Source organism: Denticeps clupeoides, chromosome 1 (genome assembly GCF_900700375.1).
Source record: "Denticeps clupeoides chromosome 1, fDenClu1.1, whole genome shotgun sequence".
NCBI lineage: Eukaryota > Metazoa > Chordata > Actinopteri > Clupeiformes > Denticipitidae > Denticeps > Denticeps clupeoides.
The window spans coordinates 8,682,920-8,696,919 of NC_041707.1; the positions used below are offsets into that span (position 1 = coordinate 8,682,920).

At 43.1% G+C, this 14,000-nt stretch overlaps 2 protein-coding genes across 6 annotated transcripts; one reads left to right on the forward strand and one right to left on the reverse strand.

Moving 5' to 3' along the window:
- Nucleotides 1-5,431: 5,431 nt before the first annotated feature.
- l2hgdh (L-2-hydroxyglutarate dehydrogenase) lies at nucleotides 5,432-9,762 on the reverse strand. 4 transcript variants are annotated; one of them, XM_028979379.1, is made up of 12 exons: nucleotides 9,515-9,762; nucleotides 9,250-9,365; nucleotides 9,018-9,169; nucleotides 8,482-8,613; nucleotides 7,994-8,156; nucleotides 7,885-7,919; nucleotides 7,771-7,790; nucleotides 7,623-7,683; nucleotides 7,319-7,476; nucleotides 7,075-7,206; nucleotides 6,544-6,726; nucleotides 5,432-6,220 (listed from the first exon to the last, which is right to left on the reverse strand). In XM_028979379.1, exons 1-12 carry the CDS (start codon nucleotides 9,601-9,603, stop codon nucleotides 6,082-6,084), a joined length of 1,380 nt encoding a protein of 459 aa, XP_028835212.1. In that variant the 5' UTR covers nucleotides 9,604-9,762; the 3' UTR covers nucleotides 5,432-6,081. The 4 variants fall into 4 exon arrangements, with proteins under 4 accessions (XP_028835212.1, XP_028835221.1, XP_028835203.1 ...); XM_028979388.1 differs by having other exon boundaries at nucleotides 7,623-7,790; nucleotides 9,018-9,129; XM_028979370.1 differs by having other exon boundaries at nucleotides 7,623-7,790.
- Nucleotides 9,763-9,812: 50 nt separating this feature from the next.
- Nucleotides 9,813-13,627, forward strand: dmac2l (distal membrane arm assembly component 2 like). 2 transcript variants are annotated; one of them, XM_028979428.1, is made up of 5 exons: nucleotides 9,813-9,886; nucleotides 10,278-10,397; nucleotides 10,588-10,796; nucleotides 12,775-12,946; nucleotides 13,063-13,627. In XM_028979428.1, exons 2-5 carry the CDS (start codon nucleotides 10,291-10,293, stop codon nucleotides 13,175-13,177), a joined length of 603 nt encoding a protein of 200 aa, XP_028835261.1. In that variant the 5' UTR covers nucleotides 9,813-9,886; nucleotides 10,278-10,290; the 3' UTR covers nucleotides 13,178-13,627. The 2 variants fall into 2 exon arrangements, with proteins under 2 accessions (XP_028835261.1, XP_028835256.1); XM_028979423.1 differs by having other exon boundaries at nucleotides 9,823-10,001.
- Nucleotides 13,628-14,000: the final 373 nt, after the last annotated feature.

Genomic DNA, 14,000 nt, shown 5'->3' on the forward strand with positions numbered 1-14,000 from the left:
AAATTTCAGATTTTGTCAGCTGGCTCGGGAGCTAGTTAGCCGTTAGCTGCTAACACTAGCAAGCTAACGCGCTAAACTGGTAGCAACTCCGCGGCTCCAAAATATCGGCGAACAGCGAATCCGGTCGCGCCGTGAGTACCGTTCAGTATTTCATATTTTTTCCTCTTTAGTTTGGATCACCTTTGGCGGGCGCGGTGGTCCGCGGCGCCCGCTCCTTTTTTTTTTTCTTTTTTTTAAGTTGTTCTCGGCCGACGGGGCTAGCGGCAGCAGCGGCGGCGGCGGCGGCAGCAGCACATCTGTACGCGCTGGCTGGAGCTCCGGCCTCGGTGGCCAGCGGACCGTGTTGATCCCTCATTCAGTTCCTGAAGCCGACTTTCTCCGCCCGGGTTGATGGAGGGAGAAACTCCCATGTTTCCCCCCCTCGGAACATCGGTGGTGCGGGTTTTCGTTTTAAAAAAAATCATAAATAAAAACAAAAACCATCCGTGTAGGTTCCTCCTGGGCGGGAAGGGAGGGCGGGAGGTTGCCGAGGTGTTTTTGTTATTGGCGGCGGCGGCGGCAGCAGTCCCGACTCCGCTCAGCGGCCGCCTCCATGTCTGAAGTAATCTCGGCGCCGCGCTCCGCACTTTCCGCATCTGCGTAACGCGGGCGGAGGGAGGGGTTGCGCGGAGGAGGGACCCGCTTCTCGCTTCTCCGCCCGTCGCGGCCGCTGGGATGGGTTGCGTGGATCCCCGCAGAGCGCCGAGATGCGCGCAAAAAAAGCACGGCGATCGATTTACGCGAGGCTATCCCCATATCACGGAGATATATCTTTTATATTATATCTTTTAATCATGCAAATAAAAACAAAGGATGTCTTTTTTTTTTTTTCGAATTAGGAAAAAAATTGTTACACTAGACTGTAGAGTCCTAGTAGGACTTCTAAATTTAGACTACGATTCAGTGACGGCAATTACGAAGTTTTAAGGCAAAAACCACCAAAGACTTACACGACATGAATGGTACGATACTTTTTGTAATTCGTTTAGGACATTTGTGGGACAAAAACGATGAACCTTACATGTGGTGTGAAAACTAGGAAAAACGGCGTTTAATAATTCATGGCTCAATGCGTTTTATTGCCGGGAAAAAAAAGCTCTTCTGTGGCGTGTGGTTTAGAGGAACACGGGCAATCCGGGTCGGTGTCGCCCTCGAAATAGATCGTTGGGATATTTTCCCGGCAAGTGCACGCCACGGGGTCGGTGAAGACGTCCTCGGGCGGCTTTTGAAGCGTTTGCGCGTCATTAGATAACGGGAGGCAGTTACAGCATGAGCGCCCCCGCGAGGAATAAAGGCAAATAACAGGTGGCAGACAGCCGCCTGTCACATAAATTTACATTTACGGATATTTTTAAAGTGAAGTGATTGTCACATGTGATACACAGCAGCACTGCACACGGTGCACACGGTGCACACAGTGAAATTTGTCCTCTGCATTTAACCCATCACCCTGAGTGAGCAGTGGGCAGCCATGACAGGCGCCCGGGGAGCAGTGTGTGAGGACGGTGCTTTGCTCAGTGGCACCTTGGTGGATCAGGATTCGAACAGGCAACTTTCTGATTACAGGGCCGCTTCGTTAACCACTAGGCCACCACTGCCCACTGCATTTATCAGACGCCCTAACAGGGACAGTCCCCCTATAGACACTCAGGGTTAAGTGTCTTGCTCATGGACACAATGGTAGTGAGTGGGATTTGAACCTGGGTGTCTGGTTCATAGGCGAATGTGTTACCCACTAGGCTACTACCACCCTGAATAACTCTGTAGCAAATAACCCTTGGGTCCCAAAGTGAGTTTGGACAGATGCTTAGTTTCTTTTGCATTATTTAAAGTTCTCGAGAACTCATCCAGTCTTTGTTTCTTTACAGCACCGTGAAAACTACATTAACATACACATACATTTTACACATAAATAAGAATTATAAATACACACCATGAAAATAAACATACCTCACTGCGCTCACCAAGGAATGCAAACATACAGCATGACAATCAATTCCTCTGTTATATTACAAGTGACCAAGACCATCTTCAGCAATACACATGCAGCTCAAACTGGGCGACAAACTAAACCAGTGAACAACAGAACATGGCACAGCTCACTTAACAATCAACACCTTAACACACATTAAAATAACGGAGGTGAAGGAGGTGAGACATCTGTCCTCTCTAGGGTAACCACAGGGGTTCCACAAGGCTCTGTCCTTGGCCCCCTTCTATTCTCAATATACACTCGCTCACTTGGTCACATCATCCAATCACATGGCTTCTCTTATCACTCTTACGCTGATGACACCCAGCTCAATTTGTCTTTCCCACCAGAAGATGCCAAATTTCGGCCTGTCTCTCAGACATATCGGCATGGATGTCTGAGCGACACCTCCAACTCAACCTATCCAAAACCAAGATTCTGATCTTTCCGGGCAACAACTCCCCTCAGCAAAACCTCTCCATTCAAATTGGCTCTCTACTGTTAACACCCACGGCACCTGCAAAAAGCCTTGGAGTTTGGATTGACGACAAACTGAGTCTGAACCATCACGTTGCTGCAATCTCCAGATCCTGCAGGTTCTCTCTCTACAACATTCGCACAACAGGCTACGCAGGTCCTCGTCCAGGCAATGGTCATCTCGAAACTCGACTATTGTAACTCTCTCCTGGCTGGAGTCTCTGCAGTCACCATAAAACCACTCCAGATGATCCAAAATATGGCAGCCCGTCTCATCTTCAATCAGCTAAAATATACCCATGTTACGCCTCTTCTCAACTCTCTCCACTGGCTCCCGGTAGCTGCTCACATTGAGTTTAAATCCTTGATGCTTGCCTACAGGGCTGTAAATGGAACTGCACCCTCCTATATCAATACACTACTAGCTAGCTACACTCCTGCACACTCTCTCAGATCTGCAAATGAAATGAGACTGAAAATTCCCTCTTCACGGGGTCTCCGATTCCAATCAACTCTGTTCTCCGTTGTTGTCCCTGGATGCTGGATGGTGGAACAACTTGCCCTCCTCCATTCGACTAGCCAAGACTACTACCACCTTTAAGAAGCAGTTGAAAACCCACTTATTCAAAAAGTATTTCAGACAAATCTAACACTTACACATGCACATGCATACACACTGCACAAAATAATACAAATAAATATATATATATATATGTGTGTGTGTGTGTGTGTGTGTGTATATATATATATATATATATTAGAGGTGGGCATAGATTAATTTTCTTAATCTAGATTAATCTCACTGTAATCTTGAAATTAATCTAGATTAATCTAGATTAAAATGGCTCATTTGAATTCTGTCGAAGGCATTCAGAATATGTGTGCTACCCAAATAATGACTAAAAGTAAGTCTTTGAGAACAGGCTTCTCAAGCCAGGTGGCGCATTAGACCAGGGGCTCATCTCCTGTTTCCAAAATGCATCACAAACTGCTTGAGAAAGCTGTTCTAATATGATAATTGGTGATGAAAATAAATAATGTTCAATAAGATGTACTTGTGTTTACCAACTGTTTATTCAGTTAAATCCATGTTACCACGTCACGTTTGATGTGGTCATTTCACCTGAACCGGGTCTCAAAAACAAAATAAAAGTCTTGAGGAAATAAGAAAATAAAAGACACAAGAAAGAAGAAATATACTTATAAATCTAGTGTAACCATTTAACTCCGGCACAATATTTTTTTCTTCGTCTAGCACTTAACAATCTGATTGTGAACCACTGCAGCACAGCACACGGTGCACACAACGAAATATGACCTCTGCTTTTAACCATCACCCTGAGAAATTAGCGGCCATGACAGCCCGGGAAGCAGTTTGTGGGGATGGTGCTTTGCTCAGTAGCACCTTGTTGGCTTGAGATTCGAACCGGCAATTACGGGGCCGCTTCCTTAACCACTAGGCCACCACTGCCCCATTATCCAAAGCTGACAGTAGTTCAATTGATATTGATAACTGTTTTGTCTCCGCACCAAGGCTCTGGAACCTGGCTCACTCTTGCCCTTTAAATCCTCACTCACAACCCACCTGTCCAAGTGCACTTTCTCTCTCTGTCATATGTTCTGTCTAATTTATTTTTAGTATATATGCCTTTTGTTTTATTGTGTCTTATAATCTTGTATTTTATTGTAGTTTCCATTCCCTTGCAAATTGTCGCAATGAGAGTCAAGTGTTTTCTCAAACTGCGGGCTTTTTACACTACTTATTGCCTGCTGTGTGCTGCTGTATGTGAGTTGTTGCAGTTGCAATTTAGCAGAGCTTTCTATTATTTAGCAGTTCATTTTCTCAGAAGTACACTTCAACACAACACAAGGACATTCCACCTCACCTCACACCCCGACCATTTGAATGTTCACTGTTGTTGACTGCTCATTTAATCACTAGTGAAAGTGAAAGCACAGAGGGTACGTTGAAACAGATTGGGGCAGCGGTGGCCTGGTGGTCAAGGAAGCGGCCCTGTAATCAGAGGTGCCACTGAGCAAAGCACCTTCCCCACACACTGCTCTCCGGGCGCCTGTCATGGCTGCCACTGCTCACCAAGGATGATGGTTAAAAGCAGAGGACACATTTTGTTGGGTCACCGTGTGCTGTGCTGTGCTTCACAATGACCACCACTTCACTTTCAAATTTGAATCGTCACCCTCTATCTTGCTCCTGCCTAGTGCCTGCTGCAGCTGGTTAGTCTCACTCTCGTCTCATTACTGCTCATCTAACGTTTACGGTTTGTTTATCTGGAGACTAAATCTTTTAAAAAACTGAGAAGTCAGATGAAAATGATTCAGGAGAGTGATTTGTTGACTCAGGCAACTCCCTACAACTAAACTGAGAAACGAACAAATAATTTAAGAAAGTGATTCAGTACATTCCTTTTAAAGCTTTGTTCTGGAAGGAATTGTTCATGAATGACACAACACCTGTATTCAAACTCACAACCTTGAAGGTATGATGCCACATCGAACCTAGAGGCCCCACATAAAAAAAGTTCCAGAATTTACTATTGTAATTTCATGTATGTATATTTAACTAGAAATTTTGCAAGACAACCAGGGTGTACATAAAGAGTTCTCTTTGAATATTATGTCCAGGTATGGTCACCTTACCTCAAAAAGAGGTTGGCTGATCTGAATTTAGAATCCCACACAGGAAACTAAGGTGCAAAATGATCCAAGTAAATAAGATTTTAAAATAATTAGATGATGATTAGCCAAACAGCACCATAAATTCTAATTCTAAGTAACCTATGGCTGAGTTTGGCTGAATGGTCTCCTTTCATTTTTTCTTTCTTGTTGTTGTTATCACAAGTTATCTGCTTTGTGTCCAACAAACCCACACACGTAATATGTTTGCAGCCATTTTAATCCACTCTTCTCTCCCATTCTCACCCATAAACAGAAGAAGAATGGCAATTAGACAATGTTCATATTAGTGCAAATTTTGAGAATATTTTTTTAAATAATATGCAATCATGTACACTGTAAAAACATTTTAAGAAATTCCAAAATACAAACAATTCCACAAAGCCAAGCCATTCCATACACAAATAGAATTTTTATCATTTGCTTCAACTCATTTTAATAAAAGTTCAACTCGATTTTCAGTGTTTCTGATCAAAAACACTAAATAATGGGAGGCACAGAACCACCCAAGTCAGTAATCATCTTCCAGCTCAGTGCTTAACAATCCCAAACCATATCAAAATGAAACACTCACCTGAACATTACCACTTTTGGTAGAATTTTGAACGAAATGTGCAAGACAGGAAATACCAATGGGAACAATTTCAGATTCACTGGGCTGACATCCCTATTCAAAATGACTTACATTCACTACATTACAGGTTTAGCCTTAACATAAGAGTTAATTGCGCTAATCTGTTTTAACAATAGTTGATAGCACCATAGTATTTGCATGAATATGCACATTTGTTGAGAGACAGATAACTGAGAACCACAGGCATCACATTAATTAAATATTAATTTATAATTAATCATAAACCACATAAATTAAATATCTATATTTTATGGACAGGAGAGGTCTAACCACTAAAGTTTGTGAAGTCCCTTAGTAAAATCTTGTTTTTCCCCTTATTCTTCACAAGCATTAACACCATTTGGTGAATATAAATGTATGTTATGGAAGTCATGACTGCTTCAGAAAAAGGTTCAGAGTTGAAGTAAGGACGTAAGGCCCTGTACCATTTCTTGGAACTTCTACTGTCCAACAACAAAGAGGCATCACAGTGCCTTTAAAATACCACATATTGTGTGAGATGATCATGGAACAAAATAAATCAAATTGGCATACACGTAAATCAAACTGTCTCACAATTTAAGGGCAATTGTACACAAAACAGAAGCAAAGAAGGCATGATGTGCATGTTAAGAAGATCCGCTGGTGAACTGATTGAAACAAGGCCCAAAGGGTGCTGTGACAACATGTGCCATTCTAAAATTGCTCCTCCTTCCTCCTTGCAAGTAGAATGTTCTAGAGTGTGAAGCGTTTCTCAACCTCATCGGCAATCATTTCAGCAATAGCAAGTGACGATGTTGCCGCAGGGGAGGGGGCATTGCGTACATGCAGAACCCGGCTACCCTCCTCCCACACGCCACCGTCAAACACAAAATCGTCCACCAAGTTCCCCTCATGGTCCAGAGCCTGAGCGCGCACCCCTGATGGGCCCCTGGAACACAAACACGCACAGATAATGGTACAGAAAGAAAGTCACGCTGCCAGAGTAGTCAGTAAATTAGATTACAGTTCCTCTTGCTTCTCTAAAACCAGTATGCTGGAATGAATTGTAATTAATCATATGGCTGGGTGATATGCATGGCTGGAATTATTACAGCTGGTACACAAAACCATAACTTAATTGTTGAATTATATCAACATCTGGCTGATTTGAACTAGACAAAATATTGCGGCTGACTATTAATTGCAAAGATGACAAAATGTGGGTGATGTGAAGTAATTTCATGGTGTTTTTCTAATTCATTGCTCCATTCGTTCGGAAGAGTAGCCAAATTCTCACCTGAGAACATCGCTGGGCGAGAGTTCAGGTATGAACTTCTGAAGGATCTTCACCTGAGCACTGATGAACAGCCCTCTGTACATCTCACCCATGCCATACACCATATTCTTCATCACCAGCCTCTGCAGTCCTCTGCATAGGACACAGAGAAAGAGAGGAAGTCCAACACTCTATGGTCTGCAAAAAAACTGATTTGTTGTCTTGTGCTGGATCTGATTTTCAAGTGAAGTGAGAGTCACGGTACCTGAAGGAGAGTGCATCACTAAAATCTCTGATGTTAAAGTCGTACACTTGGTAGCCCTCCCGTTTAAAGGCCAGGACGGCATTTGGACCGAGCCATACACTACCATCCATCCTGGGAGTGAAGTGGACCCCCAAAAATGGGAAACGTGGATCTGGCACCTAAGAACACATATATTACTAAAAGCAACCTTAGACAAGCTGTAACAGAAGGTCACTTCTTGAATGAAACAATGTCACTACATATACTGGCATAAGAAGAATTTACAACTTTTTGTTTTTCATTACTAGCTGGTGTTGGGACTCACTGGGTAGATGTTGCCCCGCACCAAGTAATGCTTCTCAGGCTTCAGCACCAGATAGTCTCCCCTGAATGGTACAATTCGGGGCTCAGGGTTACAGCCTGAGATCTGAGACAGCCGGTCAGAGTAAAGACCCCCACATGTCAGTACATACCGACACCGCACCTCATCGCCCTACAGACACACACACACAAAGTGAGAAGGAAAAAAAAGAATCTCACATCATTTGTTGGCATCAAGTTGTTGTTGGCGTCAACTTCAGACTTGCCTTTGAGCTTCTTATGGCAATCGGGTACTTCATGCCTAATAAAAATAACATAAAAATTAGAACTGAACTTTATTTATGTATACATGGATGTATGAATAAGAGTTCATACCTTCAGTGCTACCAGTCGGACTCTCCATAACGGAAGCAATGTCAGTAGCCTCGAATTCCGTTGCCACGGTACCTCCAGCCTCCACAAAGTCTTTGCCGTATCTAAGGGCGACTATCCGCCAGTCAACTATTCCAGTGTAAGGAGAGTCGAGAGCCATCAGACCCTAAATACATCACAAACACAGACATAATAATCTACAGGTAAGTAAGGGGGCACAGTTGACACCTTCTCCAGCTAAGATGATTTCTTAGATAACACCATAAGATAGATTAGCATAAGCCTTCAAAATTAAAATAGAAAACATTGCTGGCTTTGGACACACCACGTGAGTTCTTCCATGCTCCCATAGTTGTGTAAGGAAAGATATGGCACTTTGGGGGAACTGGTAAGTTGAGGTGAGAAAACCTAGAAGTCTTTCAGACTTACAGACCCTGCCTCACTTCATCACAAACAAACACACACACACACACACACACACACACACATACCCTGCAGTAGGGCTCTCTCTCCCTGATGCCCTTGGAATCTACCAAACTCAGATCTCGCACGTTGTTCTTTAGGCCTCGTTCATAAAGTGCTTTCAGGCGAGGGATCTCCTCACGTCCCACAGCTACAATCAGCTACACAAAAAAAAAAAAAAAAAACAGAAGATTACTTGTGTTTTTGGGTGGTACAACAGTGGCATCATGATTTGTGTGGGGGGGGGTTCATTTTTATGGATTACAATATGGATTCCTTACTGGGCTACAACCACTCAGGCAACCCGAGCATGCTACAATTCACCGTCTTTCCAAAGAAAACACAGGTGAGGCTACAAATCAATACATTTTACAAAAAGGAAGAAAATGTTTAGGCTCATCAAAGCAAAGAACTTCTCCGAACCATCTTAAGCTGCTCGATGGGGATGAAATATATAGCTCTTGATCTCCTTCTCGTAAAGCTGGATGACAACTATGTAAAGGGTTACAGTTAGGAAAATAAATCATGTAAGTAAAGACTAGATATCTGATTTTCTTTGACTCACCTTCCCACATCTCTTGTAAGGGATGCCCTTCTTCTCGCAGTACTCATAGGCCAACGTCGCTCCTCTCACACACAAGCGAGCCTTCAGGGATCCAGGGGTGTAGTAGATACCACTGTGGATAACGCCGCTGTTATGGCCACTCTGATGAAGTGCTGGACGGGGGAAGATGGCCAGTGTACTTACAAGGAACACGGGAAAGAATTGTTTCTCTCACACACAAACACACTCTTACCGAGTTCCTTTTCCTTCTCCAGCACGGCGAAGGTGAGGTTCGGGTGCCTGAGGATCAGCTCCCTCGCTGTGGCCAGACCAACTATGCCTCCCCCTACCACTGCCACATCGTATGAGCTGCAAAACACAAAAAAACCCCAAACAAAGTTACATTTACAACTCCGGTGTGTTTGGTTTAGCGACTGTGTGTACCACACACTGGTTTCCCGGCTCAGAAACTTCACAACAGAGTAGTTTTTTCACTCTGATGTTAGACATTCACTCACCCGCTGTGGAGGCATCTCCTGCTAATGCACTTGGAGGACTTTGGATACCCGGCCAGCGCGGCTGACATGATGGACGGAATTCGCGTCATTTCTTATTTTAAAATTATTTATTTTTATTTTTTTGCGTGCATATTAGAACAACACCGCCGTACGCCGCCCAGTCCAAATGCTCTGTCTACGTGGTACAAATAAATACTTATTTTTCCAGCGATCAGACTCCCCCCGGCAGCAAAGGCTAAGCCCCGCCCAGCGATCGGCTCTCCGGCCAATCGCGGCGCGCGATGTTGCGCCGTCGGGGTGAAGGGTCATTGGCGACGGCGTGCGCGTAGGCACGGTGTAAACAAAGTTGGCTTAGCGGCTGGCGAGCTGAAGGTGAACGACCGGTAGTTACTACTGGTTTACGACCCCCGAGTTATGTGCTCCTTTGGTTTACATCAGTTCGTGTGACAGGTTTACTACCTACTAGTAAAGATTACTCCACGTTTAGGTAAAGGTTATGTAGCGCGAACATTAGCTTACCAGTTGGACACATTAAACTACACGATTGATACTAGTCTTAACTGATGCTTAATTTACGCGTGTAAAGTTACATTGCGTTTACTCCTGTTACGGAGAAGGTGTGTTGTGTTAATCCGGCTTTATTCTCACCATTCTGACGTCATGGTGAAGTTGTGGGCTCTAACGTCTCATGATTAGGTAGAGGCGATTATTATTTGTTTCACGAACGATGACTGGTGTCTTGCACAAAATCCGTCATTTTTAGGGTTACGTGCAAAATGACGTCAATAAGGACAACACGAAGAGCGCTGTGCTTGCAGAAGACATTGTCACCACCAGCGGGCGCCAGACACTTTTGGGGTTGGCTGAATGCGGTGTTCAACAGGTGAGCAGTCAGAAACGAAGTAGTCCATAAAATAAACCTCTGTGTCGAGCTCACCTGTGAACGCGGGACACTTTATTACAGGAAGTCCCACAGAGCGTTGACTGGTGGGCTTTGACTGTGTAAACAGCGTAAACACGGGGTCTTTTTAAATGACGCTGGAAATGCTGTGTGTGTGTGTTTCGTGCTTCAGAGTGGACCATGAGCGAATCAAAGCAGTGGGTCCGGATCGAGCTGCGTCAGAATGGCTACTCCGCTGTGGGGCCAAGGTTCGCTTTCAGGGCTTTGACCGATGGCAGCATGACTACAATGGCCTCCCCACTGGCCCCACAGGGCGCTACAAGATCCAGGCCATCGATGCCACAGAGTCCTGCATCATGTACCGGGGGTTTGACCACTTAGGTGAGGCAACAAGAAAGAAAGATTTTTTGTGAGGGAGAGGATGCCACTTATATGTTGAATTTGTAAAATCATCTTCTAAGCGTAGAACTGAGTCTCAATTTACTAGTCAAATAGTCACACGAACTGATTTCTACTCCAAAATAAAGTAAGAATGCAGAAGTTTTTTTGTAGAATAAGTGTAAGGCAATAAGGGTATAATTAACTCTATTCCATGTAAATATTAGTAAAAAAGGTTTTGGGGGATTTGGAATAACAAAATGTTTTCCCCAATATTCCCCATTCAAAAGTTGTAATCTTGCTGTAATCCTTGATGACATCACCATATTCAAATTGTTGACCATATGAACATTTATAATCACAGTACAGTATTTTGTTAATTCTGGGTACCCATACTACCCATACTAATAATGGCCTATCGTGCAAGGAAACAGACTAGTAACCAAAAGGTTGCTGGTTCAAACCCAGAGCCATCAAGCCCACACACTACTCCCCGGGTCCCCCTCATGGCTGCCCACTGCTCATCAAGGGAGATGGTTAAAAGCAGAGAACACATTTTGTTGTGGCACCGTGTGCTATGATGTGTGTCACAATGACTATCATTCATTAATCAGAAATTCTGAAAGTATAATTTTGTCAATTAAATGCTTCACACACAGTGTACATTTCGATTATAGATTAATTGTTGTTGGTTTTATAATCGTAAAAAATATTTTCATGATCTTATTTCGAATCAAAATGCCCAACTGTATGACTTCTGTTCCCCTGATTTCCTTAACTGTGCAAGCACAGCGGCTGCCAGCTGTCTCCATAACACAGGCTTGGCTTCTCTCTGTAGGTGATTCAATCCGCCAGCTCGTTACCTCTGTGTGTGTGCGAGTGTGTAAAGGAAGGGATGAGTGTTACCCGCGAGTGTGAAAGGTCAGAATGAAAGTCAGCCTCCTTCAGATGTGTGTGTTGGCGTGTGAGTTGTGTGTGACGTAAGTGAGGAGGATGTTTTACACAGAAACAAAGACATCATTCTGTCCCCACTTCAGAGCTCCTCAAATCACCTCAAGGGTTGGCGAGAGGGAGAAACCGAGAGATTAAGAAAGATAGATAAAGAGCCTTTAAAAAAAAAAAATCCTTGTACTTTTGTGTGTGTTGTTACACCAGGTTCATACAAGGACACTAACACAACACAGCTGTAGCAAGTAGTACCTGGCAATAACCTGCGGATCGCTTTCTTTATATATAAACTCTACTATGCTTACAAACCATGAAAAATTATTTCACAGAATTTCCAGCGGTTTGTCATGAAAAACGATTTTATCGTGATATCCCCTATATTAGTTTATTGTAATTTATTATGTTTTTTTTTATTTTTTTACCATTTTATTATTACATTTGTTTTTTTGTTTGTGTTCGTACATTGGTCTACTAGTAGGAATTTATCACAATTTAATCAGTATTTAAATATTTTAACTGAAATGTAGTATTATTAAACTCAAGTATTCATGGATCTGGGTTCAGAGTAATCCAAGTCTGAATTAGAACATCTGTATCTTATATCATGATTCAAAGTTCAGTTCAGTTACTGTGCTGTATGAATGTTCATTCCTGAATGAACCTTCATTCCTTAAACACACTATCCAAGACCAGGTGACCTGAAGAGAAGAATCCATTTTTCATGAAGGTGCTTCTCACTATTCATGCACTGTTATGTAAATGGCCTGAGATTCACCTGTGAGTGCTATCGCTAGTAGTGTAATTTAATAACGCCATCAGGCATTGACCAGTGTGATACTGAGCAGCATCAGTAAACACAGAATGATTGAAGAGATTACATTATCAGCCACTCACAGATCCCTGCACTGACAGAAAGAGATGATTTAAAGAGAAAGTGGAGTTTTTTTTATCCAGTAAGATGTAATTAATTGGAAGCAGGAGAATAACATGAGATGTAATCTGAATTAACTTCATGCCTGCATGTTGGATACAGATGGGCTGAGGCACTTGGAGGAGATGAAACTGAGTAAATGCATGTACATCGAGGATGCGTGTCTGGAAAGGCTGAGTCGGATTGAGAACCTTCAGAACAGCCTTCGGCACTTGGAAATCATATCTTGTGGAAATGTCACAGACAAAGGTCTCATCTTCCTGCACCATATCAGGTGGGTGGGTGGGTCCAAGTATAGATGCCCCTGCACTTTATCCAACGTCATTTGTCTTCATAAATATTTTTTAATCTGAAGTTTTTTATGTCACAACTGTGCATCTCTTCTAAAAGGAGTCTCGAGTACCTCTTCCTGAGTGATCTTCCAGGGGTCAAGGAGAAGGAACGGACGGTGGACAGACTACAGACTGCCCTGCCACACTTAGACATCGAGCTGGACTTGGCATGACCTCAGGCCCAGACACAGTAGCCTCTGTGGTGACCGTAACCATGACAACCAGTCATCTGGGTGAAGTGGGAAGGAAAGAGTTTGCACTTTAGTACAGTTTGTCTAGCCAGAAAGTAATCCATACCCCACATCAGTACAACCAATAAATATTATTTATTATTAATTACTGTGCATGCAGCGATGGCCTTTAAGCAAGAGGATTAATTGGCTCTGAAAAAAAACAAAAGGGGACTATGACAGTTGTAGGGGCCCTGAACTGATTGTGGCTGCTCATAAATCATTGTTGTCTAGGCCATTGGGGGGGGTGTAATTCTTTTATTGTGCCGCCATTTCAGACATCCCTGCACTGGTCTGTGGTAAATGCTGAATGTGTTTGTATATATTTTATCACCAGTAATCTGTTCTGCTAAAGTGTGATTTTTGCTCCATAAAATGGTTTTCTCAGTTTCATATTTGAAAGGAAACATTTGGTGTCTGTTGTAAACTTGGATATTTCTTTACCTGAAAAAGTCACTTTATTATTAAGGTCGCTGGTCTATTCATATCGAAATAATAATTTAGAATAAATAAAGAATTCTGCGTGTCAGATGCGAGAGCTCAATCATATTGCTAACAAGAGTGTGAACTGGTTTCATATTACTAGCAGAAGTGAAACACTATACGCCCGCTCTCTCAATCACATACACTCCTTCTGCTAATGTTCGGTCTCACTGTGACCATTAGCATTAACCTGGGTGCCGTCAGTTTTTCCTGCTTTTCTTTTGGCATGCAGGGCTTTGTCCTTTTTTTTAAATGTCTGAAGGTCAAAGGGGCAAATAATTCC

Coding starts and splice junctions, on each gene's coding strand:
- l2hgdh (XM_028979370.1), bottom strand. CDS start 9,603: ATGACGCGAATTCCGTCCATCATGTCAGCCGCGCTGGCCGGGTATCCA. Junction 8,157..8,481: donor AGAGAGAGCCCTACTGCAGG/GTATGTGTGTGT, acceptor TGATGTATTTAG/GGTCTGATGGCTCTCGACTC. Junction 7,920..7,993: donor TCCGACTGGTAGCACTGAAG/GTATGAACTCTT, acceptor TATTTTTATTAG/GCATGAAGTACCCGATTGCC.
- dmac2l (XM_028979428.1), top strand. CDS start 10,291: ATGACGTCAATAAGGACAACACGAAGAGCGCTGTGCTTGCAGAAGACA. Junction 10,797..12,774: donor CCGGGGGTTTGACCACTTAG/GTGAGGCAACAA, acceptor TGTTGGATACAG/ATGGGCTGAGGCACTTGGAG. Junction 12,947..13,062: donor ATCTTCCTGCACCATATCAG/GTGGGTGGGTGG, acceptor CTCTTCTAAAAG/GAGTCTCGAGTACCTCTTCC.